Genomic DNA, 17098 nt, shown 5'->3' on the forward strand with positions numbered 1-17098 from the left:
GAACGGCGGTTGTTGTTGTTGTTGTTTTGACCTCGGTTCTGGGAGCCAGAGTTGGTCTTCTGAGCATCGGAGCCTCGGTTGCTGTTGTTGTTTCTCGGCTTCTCCTTTTCGATGATGGCGAAGGACTGGGCAGTTGTGTCTTTGGCGTCTGCACCGCGGTCCAGGAGGATTTGGAGAAGGCCTTCAACGTAGCGCTTGAGAGGGGGGGGGTGTCTGTTCTCAACGGACCATTCTGCCACCTCCTCTTTCTTGCGGGTGGCCCAGTCAGGAGCGATACGTTTCCCCACGGCGGTCAGAAAGTGGTCGACAGCGACGGCTCCCAAAGCTTCGTTGACCTCGTTGGCCTGCGCCGCCGTCCAGATGTGCAGGAATTCGCGCGTCCACTGAACAGGATTGGTAGCACTTTCCGCCTGTTCCAGGTGCTTCAGATAGCGGTTGCGGGAGTACTTGATGCTGACGATCTTGGTGGGCGCAACAAGCAGGCGAAGAGTCTTGACGACGTGATGGGGTGTGTTGCGCCATCCCTCGGCCGCAAGAGTGTTTTCGGCGGTCCTCCAGAGGTTTTTGGAGACGGTTTGAGCCATGAGCTGGTAGACAGTACTCAGGGCCTTCTTTTCGTCTGTCATGGTGCCAGCGACCTCTTTGCGGTGTTGGGAGGCGGGCGTATTTTCTTTTGCTCGTTGTCGAGAGCTGAGTACTGAGTCATCTCGTCGAGGAAGGACTTCTGGTAGCCCGCGTCGATCTCGTTGTAGACTTCCAGCTGCGTGGGTGCCTTCGCCGGTGCCAGAAGGAAATCGATGACCTCGGTGTCCGTGTCTGGGTCAATGAGGTACCAGATGGCGTGATCCTCAGCAAACTTCTGGATGTGTTTGAGCCACACGGTCCAGTCGGCCTCGCTTTCGAGCCTCGTGGCGGTCGCGAAGATGGTTTTCTCGCTGGTCTCCATGGTTGTGGCTTGGGCAAATGAGCAGCGAGATGGGGGTTTTGGAGAGAGAAAGAGAGAAGATACAGAATGCCTATCGTTGCGATCTGACGTATCAGGGGATGAAGCTGAGCGGCGTAGCAGGAAGGTACCGGGCTCATAACTGTGACATAGTCAGAGCCCAGACCTGAACGATGGCATATGCAGAATGAAGTGAAGGAAGCGGTTGAATTCTTCTGAGAAACTATCTGAGTCCCAGAGGGCCCGGAAGCCCTGAATATATACACAGAGAGGGGTGGCGCCAGGTGGGCCATCTGGGCCGCCAGAGATGGAGGCTGAGAACTGAGGCTGGCTGACTAAGCCAGACTCAGGCCCAAACCGGCCATATCCTGTCATACTTATACTACCCAAGCATTTCTTTTAACCACACACTTTATTCAACTCCTTCAATACCTCAGCCTTTCCCTTCCCTCTACCACACCTTCGATTCCTCGATCTTTCCTTTTCTTCGCCAACCTTTTTTTCCTCGAACCAACCGATCACACTTTTCCTTTCCACCTTTTCCTCCACTGCCACATTTCTCCAACCTTTTCACTCCCTCGACTTTTTTCCTCCTCCAACCTTCCTTTAATCCAATCTACCCTGTCTTCTTCTTCTACTACCTTTCTTCAATACTCCTCGACTGCCAACTTTCACCTTTCTCCCACACAAGCCAAGGGCTCTTCCTCGTGTCTTTCACGAAAGAAAGAGCCAAAGCTTTTCCCGACCACAAAACCGGCATCGTTTTGTCTCTTCTCTTCTCATCACTCTTCCCACCCCGACACTACACCTCTGCTTCAGCACCGGCCTCTCCGCTACCGCCTCCCACCATACATGGATTGAGGTCGTCCAATCGAAGTTTACCCATCCAGGTAAGATTACCTGTTCCTTTCTCTTCTCAAACATCCCGTTCGTACTTTGAGGCGTTTTCCCGAAATCCTCTGTCCCATTCGCCGAGTTACTCGACAAAAACTTTCAGTTTAGCGAGGGTGAGTGGGCAGTATCATGAGCCTTGTCTCTTCGAATTACAGAAAGCCAACACTTCATTCCTGATTTCTCCCATTGAGTTGCGTCTTCTTCTTTCTTCTCTTCCAGGCTCTCTTCCTTTCTCCAAACCCTTAATTCTTCCGATTCACGTTCAGTTGAATCATCTCTCCTCCCTCTTCCAAAAGGCTTTCTTCAGCTATTAACCCATTTCACCCTGGCCTTCCTGCCCACGGTCCAAGTTGACTGCACTCGCACGTCTCCACGCCCACTGGTGCTGGGTGCGTTGATCGCCGTCTTATTTCCTTTCCGACGCTTTAGCCCCAGAAAATCATCAGCTAACCGTTTTGTGTGGGCAGTCAAATTTTGACCCGGAGTTTCCGAGCCTTCACCGCGTTGTGGGAGGCTATTCAGTTGTCAACATGGACACTGAGTCAACCGACATGGAGGGCAAAATCCACCAACCTGAGGCCGAACAAATCCTCATACTTGGCGGCTATTCCGTCATCAACACGGACACCGGATCAGCTGACACGAAGGCCGAAGTCATCCAACCTCAGGACGGACAAGTCCTCACGATTGGTAGCCGTTCTATCATCAAAATGGACATTGGATCAACCGATAGGGAGGGCGATAGCCGCCAACCCGGAGACGAGCAAGTTCCCACGAACGGCGGCCAGTTCGTCATTAACATGGACACTAGATCAACCGATATGGAAATCCGCCAACCCAAATACGGACAGCTCCCCAGAATCCCAACTCTCCAGGACTCAAGTCTCGAGCAAATCTCCATGCTGAGGACACCCGAACATCAACCTCTTCCTGAGCAGGGTTCCCACGAATCGACAACTTCCGAGACCACCCATGCCCAAGGCCAGACCTCCAAGACGGACGACGTCGGCCCTGACGACAATCTCCAGCAAGAACAGGAGACTGAGCAGAAGCTGGACACTACCCCGGCACAATCCTTTGATCCAACTTCACTCATCGATGCCGACGTCACTGTGAAGCAGGACAGCGAACTCACCGAGACTGACGACATTAACAATCTTGAACCTGGGATCATCACCATCAAGGATGATGGCTTTTTGGTCAAGAGCGCCGGTCAAGTTAACTAAGCCAAAAATGTCATTGACCTCACTGGAGAAATGAAGGAGAACGACGATGACAGCCTCTTTGTCGATAGGGCCGGTCAAGTTGACCAGACCAGGAACTTCATCGACCTCACTGAAGAGACGGAGGAGGAGGCCGCTGCTAGAGCTCTCCGTGTTGCTGCAATTCCTTGGGATCTGCGCCCCATCAAAAAGGAAGAGCCCGACTCCCAAGCTGTTCCACTTCCAGCCATCACAGCCATTCCACAGAACCCTCGGCGTGCCGCCAACACTTCAAGCTCAGGGATTGTGGTGATCAAGGAAGAAGATGATGAAGAGAAGCCCATTGGTCCGGTCGTCGATGATGAGACCGACAACGAGGATGCAATCGAAGCCATTGAAGACCAGTTGGGGTTCCAGCGTCGCTCGTTGGAGAGGCTGGAACGGAAACAAAACCCCAGGAACCAGGATTTCCATGGAGCTCAAATCGCCAATCTAAGGCGGGAGATCCGCAAGCTCGAAGAACATCTGCAAAGGCGCTTAGCAAAACGCAAGCAAGCGGAACCTGCAGAAGGCGACAGGAGCATCTCCGCAGAGCGTCGAACTGTTACCAACGATTCCGGAATCAATGCGGAACAGGACGTAACATCTCCAGACCCTACAGCAAACAAGAAGCGGACCCGTTCTGGCACACGGACAAAAAACATTCGGGTGAGAAAGAATGCCGCAGCTGGCGGACAAATACGTCGGCGCAAGAAGATGCCAAAAGACGACCTCCTGGGGACTATCCGAAAGCTGGTATTGGGCGAGGACAGCATCGAAGCAGGAAAGAGGATGGCCGAATTACCGGTGCTGGAAGCAGTTAATGCTACCACAGTCGCGGAATTCGAGCAGCTCATGAAAGAGATTACCCGCCGATTTCCCGAAGAAGAGCGTGAGGCAATCAGGTGGAACATCAACGAGATCGCTGATGCCCGAGGACCGATGGGGAGGAAAGCGAAGATGGAAGGATCTGGATTCAAGATTCCGAAGCTCCGATCGATACTCTACCTCTACCAATTTGCAACTGTTGGCTGGATGGTTCGGAGAGAGAATTCAAAAGCCGCGCCATATGGTGGATTATTGGCAGATGCCACCGGGTTGGGGAAAACCGTCGAGATGCTCGCCTGCATTGCCAGAAACGAACCATCCGAACAAGACCTCGATGACTGCGTCCGAACGACTTTAATTGTTGCTCCTGCAAACCTTGTTGGGCAGTGGGTTGATGAAATAGCAAAGCATTGCGAACCTGAGATCTCAGTCTACGCCTACAAGAGGTCCGATGTTATCGGCCAAGCTGCCCACGACCGCTGCACCATCTTGTGAGTAGCTTGTTCGCATCAGGAGAATAATTCATTGGTATGCTAACATTATTTACCTTCGCGCAGGGTGACAAGTTACCACGAACTCAGAGCCCAATATCCAACGAATAGACAGATCAGAAAGTTAGAAGGTGACGACACTTTGACTCATACTCAGTGCGACGGTCTTAGAAGCAAGTATCTAGGGCCTCTTTTCCAGCGACGCTTCTACCGTGTTGCTCTCGACGAAGCATCTGCCATCAAAAACTGGAACTCCATCAGTAAGTGACCACTATACCTCACCTGCCCTCATGCATTTGGCTTAAACAAGGCACTTACGGTAAACCAATTTAGCTACGAAAGCATGCACCATGCTGTCAGCGAAGTATCGCTGGGCCATGTCTGCGACTCCGTTGCACAATGGGATTCATGGTATGTCTCTTTTGACGGTTCAACAGGAACGAATAAATGTTTTTAACACTTGCTAATCATGTACAGAACTCTATCCGTACTTGCACTTTCTAGGAGCACCCCATTCTTCTACATATGCAAATTTTGAGAGGGAATACCTCAAGCCGCGGCCTCGTCACCATCGGAACACCAGGAATCAGCGGAAAACCAACGGCCATGTGCAAACCCAGAGAGAACCCTCGGAATCTCTACATGCGCTCCTCAGTCAGATAATGAAGAAAAGGTACTGGTTTCCTCACCCAAGCTCATATAAAAGACGGCATCCCTAATGTGACCTCACTGTCACTTATACATTGCTAATTGATAGAAACAACAGAGACCATGACACCAAATTCCTCGGCCATGCCCTCTTCAAGATGCCACCCCCTCGCATCTTGCCACTTTTCCGAGTTAGGCTCTCAAAAGCGGAGAAGCTCATCTACGAGTATGACACAGTTCTTTTATAGTCCGAAATTGCAGTCGTCTGTTAACATGCTGACAATGTTTGATGTCAAAAAGCCGACTTGAGGCGATCGTCCGTCGGGCCATCCGAGCCAGCCTGCGTCGCAACACAGCCGGGCTACATAGCAACACTCTCATCCTAGAGCACCATCTCCGCCAGGCAGTGTCTCATCCCTTTGCCTTGGAAAAAGTGATGAAAAAGCTGTTCCAGGTGGAAGACATTGAGTGGCTCATCAAGGAACTGAAAAAGCTCCAGCGCAACACACCTTTCGCCCGGGACATCGGGGCATGGTGCCAAGAAGAGTTGCGAGTTCGCCAAGGCACCCCCGAACCTGAGCGGACAGTGGAAGAGCCTTGCTACTGAACTGAACAATGAGTTTGGCGCCCCCGAGCTCACCGACGGGCCAATAAAGCTGTCGAAGCTCGCTTCTGAGTCAGGTCCGCCAGAGGCCTCAGCCAACTCTGACCTGGAGCCCATCGACGTTCAGCTTGCAGAAACTCTGGAGCATTGGAGAAAAGAGGTATTCGACCAAGGAGAAATGGCAATACTGGGCGAGCATTCCAGCTCAAGCCCACAGAGTACTGCACAGAAGGTACGCAGCACTAACGGCCCGTACCCGAAGGGCGGTATTATTAAAGATGACTGAGAGAAAACTGACCAACGCTCACGACAGGAAATGCAGGCCCATCGTTCTGCTGGAACACAAGGAAGCTCTGGGCGCGGCCGGTGGAAGCCTGCCAACCCGCATGCAGCGATAGCTCGCCGTCGAGGACAAGATGCCAACCACGTCCTGCCTGAAGCTCTTCTTCGATCCCGGCTTCTGGCTTCCTATGACCAGCAGAATGTGGCTGGGACCATGCCAAGCGCCAAGGTCACCAGATTGATTGAGATCCTGAAGGAATGGCGCGGAAACTTCCCAGATGACAAAACAATCGGTGGGTTTTCTTGCACAATATTGACGTAGAGGTATTCTATCAACAGTGTACCGTACTAACGAATGGCAGTGTTCACGCACTTTCTGCTCACCGCTGGCGTTGTGGGGAGGATGCTCAACGATGCCGGTATCAAGTTCCTTTACTTCCTCGGGGGCATGTCGGACGTCGAGAAGCGCAAAGCGGTCCAGGACTTCAAAACCCAAAAGGACATATCGGTCATGGTGAGCTCGACATTTTAACTCAATCGCTGTCTCACTCATTTGGTCCACGACTTGAAATCTTGCTGACTCGTATTTTGCAGGTCGCCTCCATCAATGCCACCGCTCAGGGTCTGAACTTGACGTGTGCCAACCGAGTTATCATACTAGACATTTGGTGGAACTCAGCTTTGGAGTCTCAAGCATTCGGCCGGATATACCGGATAGGCCAGACCAAGGAAAGCCACTTCGGCAGGATTGCCACGCGTGACACGATTGACGAGCGGTTGATGGCGGTGCAGGATCGAAAATCCCGTTCCATCGAGCCAACCATGCAAAATAATAACTCGTCACGGGGAAACCCGACAACCAGCGATATTCTCTCGCTTTTTGGCAAGGTCGTCTAGATAAGCATGGAAATCCTATCGACATCGAGACCGATGACAGCGACACTGATGAAGAGGAGGATGATGAAGCCTCAGAGGTAGTCAAGCGGCATTGGCTTGCCCTTGAGGACAATGACAACGACAGCAGTGATGAGGAGGAAGACTCGGACACCGATGATTCGGATTACGAGCCGCCGCAAAGCCGCCGAGGCAAAAGAGCCCGCAATTAATCGACGGCCTCTCGATCTCGCTCACACAAGCCTCATTTCTCAATCTCACCAGTTGCTCGCCAAGTGCTTTCCAGATTGGCTTCAACCTCAAGGCCAACTCGCTCAACACAGCCCAGTGCCCATGTGCACTTTCATTTGTTCACACACCACACTATTGCGCTAATCCTCAGCCTCGACGTGGTAATGGCGGGCATGCACCACCATGTTTCCAGCATCACGGGATGAACGGGGTTGGACTATCTTCGTTGCAAACTATTATCCCGCATCGACAAGCAACCAGTCAAGGGAATGGAACCCGGGATGGAAAAAGCATCTTAACTTTTGCTCGTTGCTCAGAGGCAAGGAAAATCAGATCCCTAGGTCACTACCTGAGTTAATACTCAGGAGGTTCAGGGACACCCCTACAATGAAGCCAGATTTCACTCACATCTCCATTTGAACCTCCACACTGTGTTTAACTTGACAACCCCCGTAAACTGGTTTGAAACCCCAGCGCTCTCAGTGACTGGATCCAATTGTAGCACTTTGATATTTCGTTGCACTCGACAAATCGTGATACCTCCGAGGCAAACGCCGATGATATATGCGGAATGACTCCAGCCTTTCATGAAGTAAGTTATCTCCGGCCCTCTAAGACCAGAAAGGCGACTTGAGCTGGCCACATTATGTGTCTCATACCTTAAACTCGGTATCAGCGCCACTACATCCTTCCATCCGACTCGCCTCAGTACATGAACCACACATGGTAATACTGTACACAAAGGACCTTTAAACCCCACCATTATCGACAGCATCAGTGGTGGCACTCATCACTCCCAGGCCACATACAAAGGATGTATACGAGTTCTGCTACTTTCCAACTTCCTACCGTGGTCAGAAATGCCGATCACCATGGATGTCGAGATTTAGACCTATCCCGCCTTCATTGGTAATCTGGTCATGAGTTCCAAACCACCAAGCTAAGTTGACTCCAGATGCTCTCAGTTTTAAACCAGGCTGTCTTGTCATTCATGCATCTCAACTTTCCTGGTTTGTTATGGAACCACCTTTTGGTGTACGTTTCGAGTTTGTTGATTCATTGCCTGAAGTGGTCAATCCTACTAACACTGCCTCGAACAAAGACAGACGTTGTGGAAGAGACATTGCCCCCCACCAACGGCACCCCCAACTCCGCCACGAAAGTTTTTTTTTCGTTTCCATCGGACTCAAAATCCTAATACTTTTCCGAACCATCACATCGCGAAATCTTCCCAAGCTCCAACTTCCCTTCATCCGTCTTCACACCTTCTGCCTGTTTTCCATCTGCAACATCCCGCCAGGTCGATATTGTCGGTCCATGGTCCTGGTAACCCCAGCTCACCAGGCCGTCCGGTGGCTGCGTCTCACAACGTCCTGCGCCGTTCGTGTGCAGCGTGGGGGTTCGACCAAGACCGCAAAGCCGGGGAAGCACGTGCGCGGCTGAAGCCGGCAAGGTGATGCAGCTTGAGCTAGAGTGCGAGCTAGGGTTTTGGCAGTCTTCATGGGACAGCTGGGGATGTACACAACTGGGGTAAGTATCCAACGCCCGCGATGACTTGGCTCCTTTTTTGGTGATCCTAGTTGTCTAGTGGTGCGGGAACGGCGACGTCCGAGGAGAAAGTCGCAACGCAGCGTCCTCTTTCGGACCCGTACTCGGGAAGATAGCCATGGGAGATGCAGGTCCAAAGATGCGAGACGCCTCATGGTCGCGGGTGCAGTGCGACTTGGAAGGAGGGGGCGCACGTGAGCTGCATCGGCGACCAGCGGGGTCTTGACATGTTAACTGAACGGCGAGCTGGCATCGAGGTCAAGGGGCGTGTAAAAAGACTTCGCATGGGCTTCACTTTTCCAAGGCACGGATGGTTGCGCAAGACTGACAGCAGTGCGTGTTTCGCGGGTCGTAGGTTGATGGAGGAAAGAGAGAGGTCCGGGTGTTCAAGTCCAGAGTGTTGACTCGATAAGCTCAAGGCAATGCGGAGTACTGCTTATCTGGTGTAGCATAGGAGGATTGACATGTGCAGGAAACTAAGACACCAGGTTTAAGGACAAGGCTGAAGAGTTGAGGAATGAGGCAAGAACTCTCGGTGACATGTCCAAGGACGAAGGATTTGGCTAATATGATGGACCCAAAATGGAGGATCAACATGTATGGTGCGGACAGCCATGCGATATCCTGTGAAGCAATGCGCCAGAATCCAGTCTATAGGTATCATTCCGCCGTCTCCTGTTCTACGACCGATGCACCGTACTCCGTCCCGATCCAAGCATCCCCAAGAACACTACCTGAGATAGGCTCAATCAACCCGTAGTCGTTTTCTCCTCTGCTGACGAATTCTTCTGTCCCTCCGTGGAACCCGCATTGTTCTTCACTTGTGCTGCCGCATCACCGCCCTCCTCCCCGTCCCCTCCGCCCTTCCGGCACTGGCACTTCTCCAACTCCGCCTCCAGCTCCCGCAGCCTCCTCGACAAGGCCTTATTCCTGGCCTTCAAATCCCGTAGATACCCAACCGCCATTTCGACAACATCGAGCTTGCTGCTGGGCACTCCAGGCCGGATGACATAGTCTGCCTCCTTTCCCTGGGACAGCGACGGCGACGGTGACTTCCTCCCTCCGCCACAGCCCCCACTTCCTCCGCCATCATCCCCAAACTCCGAAGGCAGCAGCTTCTGGATTTCCCGGATCGCGATGGTCAGCCGGTTCCGCCGGCTCTTCTCGGATAGTTTATGCGCGATGCGTTTCGAATCCATCTTGTTCGCGGATGAGAGGTCAAGCTCGGCGACGCTGCCGGCATTGTTAGCGGTGCCGCCGCCGCCTCCGCCCGGATGAGTGGGGTTGTGGAGCGGGCTGCCGAACCCCGCCGGACTAGCGTACCCCGGGGCTCCACCGCCGGCGCCGGGCTGAGAGGAGACGAAGTCCACCATCCCGGCCCCGGCTGCGGCGGCCGGGTCTCGGGGATCCATGGCATAATCAAACTCGGAGAGGTACGGACGATCATGGCGGGCCACGCCGGGGTGGGTGGCCGACGGGCCGGAGGATCCGAGGGTGCTCTGCCGCCGGGCCCGTTGTGTTGGCGGGAGCATCGAGAAGGGGTTGCCTTGTCTGTCTGGGGTGTCGTGGGGACTTTGAAGGGAATCCAGGTCCAGGTCTTCGTCAACCGCGATTTCCGACGGCGCGGTGTGCCAGAAGAGGCCTCCTGGCGACGGGTGGCGGAGAGCGTGCCATTCTGGCGTGGTGAGAGCACCGGCAATGGGACTCTGTGGGAATGATGTCGAAAGATAGGGACTTCCAGGCGGGAGCGGATGACCACGAATCTGGGTTGAGGAGAGTTGGTTGGTCAGTCGGGTGGCCAGTCTTGGCGACGGCACGAAGGAGAGAAGAAGTCATATAACAAGAATAATAGACAAAGGCCGGGGGTGGTTAAATGATGTTGAGACAGATGAGAGAGAGAAGAAAAAGAAAATAATACTCACATGGCGATCGGCGTGTATGAGCAGCGGACTATGGTTTGCTGACCATTGCTGATGGAGAGGAAGCATGGCCGGCGTGGGCGGCTCAAACACGGAGCGCTTTGTCACGGAGGCCGGAGCGTAAGAGTCGGACCCGGCACCGGCACCTGAGAAGGGCAGCGGCTTGTCTTCCACATCCAGGTGCCGCTCGGGAAAGGAGCTCTCAGCCTCATAGTCGGGACTGTCGCCCAGGCGGCCGGTCTCCTCCGAGTGCATGGTACTGTGTGCTATGTTACGCGGATCGCTGGCCCTTATCAAACCAGATTCAGTGGAGAACAAATCTAAGAAGGAGGACACAAGCAGGTCGTGTGAGCGGTGCGGCGGGCGCATAATCTGTGCGGCAAGAAGTCCGTGGTCTAGTGCCCCAAGAGTCACGCAAGATGTTCGCACGCTTGCGTTCCCCTCGAGCTGCTGCGGTGACATGCACACCACCATGAAGGAAGTGCACTCTCAAGCCAGACGCTTATCGCGGGCGCTTGACACCATCATAAGCACCGCGGAACGGCAGGCCAAGGAAGAAGCATTCGGGCTCTAGCAACAATATGTTGCAGGATGATAACATCGAGTCGGGCAGCCGTCCATCGGCCGGCACAACAAACCCCCATTCCTTGTGTGGCGGAGGCCTGATGCAGACGCTGGGCTGCTAAGGCGGGCTGGGTTTCAATGAAGCAATAGCCTAGGGGTATTCTAGAATTTGGGTTGGGGGAGGGGAGAATTGCTACGTAAAGAGAATAGGGTCCCTGGGAAGACGAGCCAGTACGATAGGTTCGAGACCGACCTGGCCTACTTTGCGTCGACGGGAGACAACCTTCGGCTGTGCATTGCGTGACGGCGCCACTGACACATGGCAACCCGGTCACGAGCCTGCGCTGAATGGCCTTTTCCAGCCGAAGAAACTGCCGTTCTCTGCACCATCGGTCGCGATGCCGCATCAATCTTTTTTTATGTTGCTTTATCCTGCGTCTCCCACGTGGTGTTTCGCGCTGGTCTCTCCTCCCCTTCGCCCGGAAGCTCCGTGGTTGGCGCCGGAGCTGCCCGTGGCCGGTGAGGACGAGATCTCACACCCGCCCTGATGGCAAGATCCAAATCTCAGCCTCGGGCCGCCCTGAATGCATTCGGGCGGCCGAATACTACCCCGTACTCGGTGATCCCGCCGCTGCTATCCAGGTGAAGTAGAGCTCACCCATAGCTTCCTGCGTCCGACTCGTGTCAGAGACACGTTCGTTGCTCGGCCAGCCCGAACCACCTCATCCATCTCACCTAGTTCCTATGGTATTGTGCAATCTAGCCTCCCTCGAATCACCAAGCTGAGTATTCGCGTGGCGAGGCGAAGATGGAGAAATGTCCTCCTGTCCATCATTTCACGGCGATCTCCTCAGGTCGCCGAACTGGAGAGATGGCGAGTTCGGCCTGCCCGCGGCAACAACGCCCAAGGCCCTCCATCGGCGAGAACGTGTAGAATCATGCAGGTGTGCTCAGCAAGAAAGATGCTCGCGTGCCGATCTGGTCGACCAGACGATCGGGCTCGACATGATGCCGTCGTCCCACGGATGTGGATCTGAATCTGTCCAACGTACGCGCCTCCGTCACTGCCGGAGACCTAGCGTAGTCGGATGTTTCAGCCTTAATTCGAATCCCAAGAACCGGACTGCTGGATTGAGATTTGCCATGGAACCGAACGATGATATCCAGACAAACAAGTCCAGACTGACCATCGAGAACGGGGAGGACGAGGTGGAGAGCCGAAGGTTAGGTTGTGTTGAGGTGCCGACTCCGCAGCATGGTGCGTCTGATGTTTGGCTGTCGTTGATTTTCCTGCATCGCGCAAGACGACCCCTGGGATGTCGTCATGCATTTGATGGGCGGGAGCTTGCCCTTTTGTCTTGTTTGGGCGTGTCCGATGCTGCGGGCCGCCCCCCACGCGCCGACTAAAATCTGACAAAAAAAACGACGAGAGTTCGGGGAATGGAACGTCGAGGCTGGAAACAATGCACGGCACATATGGCAACCAAACGATCAAGCAAACAATGATTGGGATGCAACATGGCGGATGAGGAGGAATCGACACCAGGAGGAGCAAGGTAGCCGCGCCCAGAAATTTGTTGCGATGCTTCAAAATGGTGTCATCGAGCTTAAAAGCTGGAGCAGCCAATTAGGTGTGGCTGAACATGCAGCCAAGACCGGCCGGAAGAGCGGGTTTCTTCCGGAACGGGAAGCGGCCGAAACAAACCACCAACGTCAACCTTGACATGGCAGAAGCATGCTCTGCAAAGACTGCGAAGCACTGCTGTCGAGATGCTGGCTCTTGCCCAACCAACACCACGCAGAGGAGCCCCCTCTTTTCGCGTGGAAAGAGGGATAGCAGCAACAGGCAAGGGAAAGGACAAGGGAACAGAGAGAAGAGAAGAGGGGACATGGCAAGAACAGACGATAGCAAACGCCATGGCTTGCACTTCTTCCCTCTGTGGACGAATCCCACTCCCAAGTCCCCGAACCTTGGAACTTTTTTCTGTCGGTGAGCCCGTGTCTCCTCCTCTTTCTCTAGGCTACTTGGAGACTGCAGAATGCAGCCGGTAACAAACCTGGCGATAGTGGAGGACGACGCCTTCTTCCACGTGCCTCCCAGCACCTCTGTCCAAGAAGACGAGGAGGAAACATGGCGCGGGGGTTTCCGGGGGCTCGACCGCGAGAAGCGCTCCCTCATTCATCACTGCTTGGACTAGGAAAGCAGCTAGGTAAGGAGGCACCTGAACAATGGACGCCGTCTCGCGTCATATTGCATCGAGCATCTTTGGGAACCTCACCATTCTTTATCTTATATGCTGTCTGGAGCTTGGAAGGACGAGTCTGCTGCCGGCAAGCCGATGTTGACACCGAGGTGGCGGCTCAGTCTCCGGCTTGGCCCTTTCTCTCTCCGCATCAGACATCAGCCAAGAGAGCCGCTAACACCCCCGTCAATGGCACTAAAGGTACCGTTGCAAGGACAAGCTTCCGAGGCATCGATCTGGCAAAAAGCCAAGTGCTGGCTAGTGTGAAGAGCAAGTTTTTGGGTGACCCGCATGCTCCCACCCCGCGAAGCTCTGGCGAATCGATGCCCCCGCCCTAGGGCATGCTTGGACAGCCGATCTACACTTCGGTATTGCTTGCCGACGTCGGCCTTCCCCATGTCCTGCTGCTGGTTACACGGCATGCCACAATTACGACCGTGAAGTAGGAGTAGCAAGGATCCCGACGCCCACCACCATGTAGAACCCGCATGCACGCGGGAGGTAGTACCATCAGAATACGGATCCGCCGCTGCACATGCATCGCTACCCCAGCCGTGGTCCTCGCCGCGTGCTCGCCTCTCCTCGCGTGGGGAAGACGACGGCTGCTTTAACCTCTTCCCATTCTTTATTTCTAGTGTGTCATCGCCGACCAGGCGGCTGGGAGCTGAGTCGATTGGACGCTGCCATCCCGCGGGTCTTGGTTCCATCAAACAGCCTCCCGAACGCGTGCTCGGGAACTATCAGATCCTGAACCCGGCTTGCCACCCTGCACCCTTTGCTCTGGGACTTCCTGCGCCGCTCGAGCTGAGAGCCAGGGGACGGGGCCTTGTTTGGGGGTCACGCAACGCACGTGGCAAGCAACGACACTTCTTGTTGTTGTACTTATAGATATATAACTTTGCCGGAGTTTCGCCATTCCACCTTTCTGGCTCCCCCAAGCTCGACGCGAACCCGCCTTCGACAACTACCGCCGGGCTGCAACCATGGCGACTCCCACGGCTTTCGAGCGCTTCAGGAAGTTCTTTGGCGTCGAGTCAGATGGACTCCGCAAGGATGGCGCCCTATACGACGATGGCTCCTTTGTTGAGGATGAGCCTCATGTCAAGGATGCCCTTCTCGCCTTGGTTCCGACGCCTCGCGGTGTGAAGAATTACTTCAAGAGCTTATTTCCGTTCCTGGGCTGGATCTTCCACTACAATCTCAGGTGGTTGCTTGGCGATGTCATTGCTGGTATGTACACGATCCCCCTCCTCTCCACGCTTTACCCTGCTGACTCAGTCCTAGGCGTCACCGTCGGCTTCGTCGTCGTGCCTCAGGGCATGGCCTATGCTCTCCTCGCCAAGTTGCCTGCTGAGTTTGGTCTCTACACCTCCTTCATCGGCTTCACTCTCTACTGGGCCTTCGCCACGTCCAAGGACATCACCATCGGTGTAAGTGCCTCATCCCTCACTCGCTTCCTCGACTTGACACTAACGGCCACAATAGACCGTCGCCGTCATGTCCACGATTGTGGGCAATGTCGTCATTCGAGTCCAGGAGCAGCACAAAGACCTGAACCTGGACGCCCACGTCATTGCTCGCAGTCTCTCCGTTATCTGTGGCATCATCATTCTGTTCCTGGGCTTGATCAGGGCTGGATTCATCGTTGAATTCATCCCCCTTGTGGCCATTGCGTCCTTCATGACTGGCTCGGCCTTCAGCATTGCGACTGGCCAAGTTCCCAGCCTCTTGGGCATCCGTGGCGTCAATACCCGCAACCCTGCTTATCTAGTGGTCATTGACACCCTCAAAGCCCTTCCCAAGGCCAAACTGGATGCTGCTATCGGCCTGACGGCCCTCTTCCTCCTTTATTTCTATCGTTGGTTTTGCAACTTCATGAGCCGCAAGCAGCCTGAGCGCCAGAAGATGTGGTTCTTCATCTCGACTCTGCGCATGGCGTTTGTCATCATTCTCTACATCTTCATCAGCTGGCTGATCAACCGCCGCGTTGACGATCCCGCGCAAGCGAAGATTCGGATTCTTGGACACGTCCCCAGCGGTATGCTTGATCTGGACTTCTTAACTGCTTTGATGGCTTTACTGATTGTTCAACAGGATTCCGAGTCACTGGTGCCCCCCGTCTTGACGCTGAGATCCTCTCGGTGCTGGGACCGGATATTCCCGCATGCATCATCGTCTTGTTGATTGAGCACATCGCCATCTCGAAGTCATTCGGCCGTATCAACAACTACATCATCGACCCTTCACAGGAACTTGTCGCCCTCGGTTTCACGAACACATTCGGTCCTTTCCTGGGTGGCTATCCTGCCACCGGCTCCTTCTCCCGCACTGCTATCAAGTCGAAGGCTGGCGTCCGGACCCCTCTTGCCGGTATTTTCACCGCTGTTATCGTCATTTTGGCGCTCTATGCCTTGACATCCGTCTTCTTCTTCATTCCAATGGCTGGCCTCAGTGCTCTCATCATCCACGCCGTCCTTGACCTCATGTCCCCTCCGCGCGAGATCTACAAGTTCTGGACCACATCACCACTCGAGTGGGTTATCTTCTGGGCTGGTGTCTTCGTTGCCATTTTCACCAACATTGAAAATGGCATTTACGTCACCATGGGCTCTTCCGCGGGCATCCTCGCCTTCCGCATTGCCAAGAGCCCCGGCCGCATCCTCGGCAAGGTCACCATCAAGACTGCTCCACGGGATAGCGCTCGTGGTACTTCGGGTGTGAGCCCGGATGCTCTCTCCGAGAAAACGCGTTTGGCCTTCGTTGACGTCGATCGCGGTGACCTTTCCAACCCGGAGGCGAACATCGAGACCCCTTACCCTGGTGTCATCATCTACCGCTTTGGCGAGGGTCTCAACTACGTCAACTCTGGCCGCCATCTCGACAAGCTCATTGTCTACATTCAGAAGGTCACCAGGCGAACCCAGCTCGACAAGTTCCAGAAGCTTGGAGTAAGTCTATTCTCTCTAGATCACCGTTTGGAGCATATCAGGGCTAACGTTTCTGTAGGACCGCCCGTGGAATGACCCAGGCCCGCGCCGTGGCCAGGCGGCTTATGATGACGAGATTGCTGCACGGCCAACCCTTCGTGCTGTCATTTTCGACTTCTCTGCTGTCGACTTCCTCGATGCGACGGCCGCCCAAGCCCTGGTCGACCTGCGGACTTCGCTGAACAAGTACGCAGACCCCATCGTCGTCGAATTCCACTTTGCAGGTGTCGAAAACGCCTGGACTCGCCGTGCCCTTGTTGCCAGCGGTTTCGGTGCCGACAGCAAATCGTCCATTAGTGCGGACACCAGTGACGAGAAAGCCGGAGTCTACTCACCGCTCATCGGCGTTGCCGCATCTAATGGCGCCGCTCCCATCCTCGCCGGAGGAGTTCCCGATGCCAAGCCCAAGGAAGTTGACATCGAGGCAGCTGCGGCTGTCAAGTCTACTCCCCCAGTGGCGACCACCAATGCAACTGGCCGGTTCGTCCCGCTCTATGGTGTCAACCGCCCCTTCTTCCATGTCGATATCGAGACGGCCTTGGACAGCGTGCTTCGCAGCCTCGACAGGCGCGGTTCTGGCTCCGAGTAGAGGGTGGGAGTAGAGTGTTTTGGAAATAGAGTGTGGCATCTGTGTTTGGAAGATGATACCTTGGGTAACTTTGGGCTTTGGTTTGGTTTTTTGTTGGATCTCTTGTTGGGAAATCTTTTGGTAGTATGGCTTTATTTGAATCAAAATGGCCGAGTCCACGGAGACGGGCCCTGGTTAATCTTCACATGCTCG

At 54.4% G+C, this 17098-nt stretch overlaps 6 protein-coding genes across 6 annotated transcripts; 3 read left to right on the plus strand and 3 right to left on the minus strand.

Annotated features, from left to right (window-relative positions):
- Window positions 1-31: 31 nt before the first annotated feature.
- Window positions 32-584, minus strand: VTJ04DRAFT_5433 (uncharacterized protein; the record flags this gene model as incomplete). Its single annotated transcript, XM_069363549.1, has 1 exon — window positions 32-584. A coding segment is annotated over one exon (553 nt), but the record flags the coding sequence as incomplete, so codon positions are not given.
- A 38-nt stretch (window positions 585-622) lies between these two features.
- Window positions 623-946, minus strand: VTJ04DRAFT_5434 (uncharacterized protein; the record flags this gene model as incomplete). The annotated part of the gene is made up of 1 exon (XM_069363550.1): window positions 623-946. The coding sequence occupies one exon, from the start codon at window positions 944-946 to the stop codon at window positions 623-625; it is 324 nt and encodes a 107-aa protein (XP_069220385.1).
- Window positions 947-2367: 1421 nt separating this feature from the next.
- Window positions 2368-3063, plus strand: VTJ04DRAFT_5435 (uncharacterized protein; the record flags this gene model as incomplete). Its single annotated transcript, XM_069363551.1, has 1 exon — window positions 2368-3063. The coding sequence occupies one exon, from the start codon at window positions 2368-2370 to the stop codon at window positions 3061-3063; it is 696 nt and encodes a 231-aa protein (XP_069220386.1).
- Window positions 3064-3093: 30 nt separating this feature from the next.
- Window positions 3094-7037, plus strand: VTJ04DRAFT_5436 (uncharacterized protein; the record flags this gene model as incomplete). Its single annotated transcript, XM_069363552.1, has 11 exons — window positions 3094-4397; window positions 4464-4657; window positions 4731-4808; window positions 4875-5070; window positions 5164-5271; window positions 5346-5453; window positions 5545-5881; window positions 5963-6224; window positions 6294-6445; window positions 6526-6736; window positions 6820-7037. 11 exons carry the CDS (start codon window positions 3094-3096, stop codon window positions 7035-7037), a joined length of 3168 nt encoding a protein of 1055 aa, XP_069220387.1.
- A 2316-nt stretch (window positions 7038-9353) lies between these two features.
- VTJ04DRAFT_5437 (uncharacterized protein) lies at window positions 9354-10778 on the minus strand (the record flags this gene model as incomplete). The annotated part of the gene is made up of 2 exons (XM_069363553.1): window positions 9354-10367; window positions 10527-10778. The coding sequence occupies 2 exons, from the start codon at window positions 10776-10778 to the stop codon at window positions 9354-9356; spliced, it is 1266 nt and encodes a 421-aa protein (XP_069220388.1).
- Window positions 10779-14313: 3535 nt separating this feature from the next.
- Window positions 14314-16906, plus strand: VTJ04DRAFT_5438 (uncharacterized protein; the record flags this gene model as incomplete). The annotated part of the gene is made up of 5 exons (XM_069363554.1): window positions 14314-14560; window positions 14615-14760; window positions 14816-15368; window positions 15425-16278; window positions 16337-16906. The coding sequence occupies 5 exons, from the start codon at window positions 14314-14316 to the stop codon at window positions 16904-16906; spliced, it is 2370 nt and encodes a 789-aa protein (XP_069220389.1).
- Between the last annotated feature and the right edge of the window lie 192 nt (window positions 16907-17098).

The sequence above is a fragment of the Mycothermus thermophilus genome, assembly GCF_041956435.1.
Source record: "Mycothermus thermophilus strain CBS 625.91 unplaced genomic scaffold VTJ04scaffold_3, whole genome shotgun sequence".
NCBI classification, from domain to species: Eukaryota; Fungi; Ascomycota; class Sordariomycetes; order Sordariales; family Chaetomiaceae; genus Mycothermus; species Mycothermus thermophilus.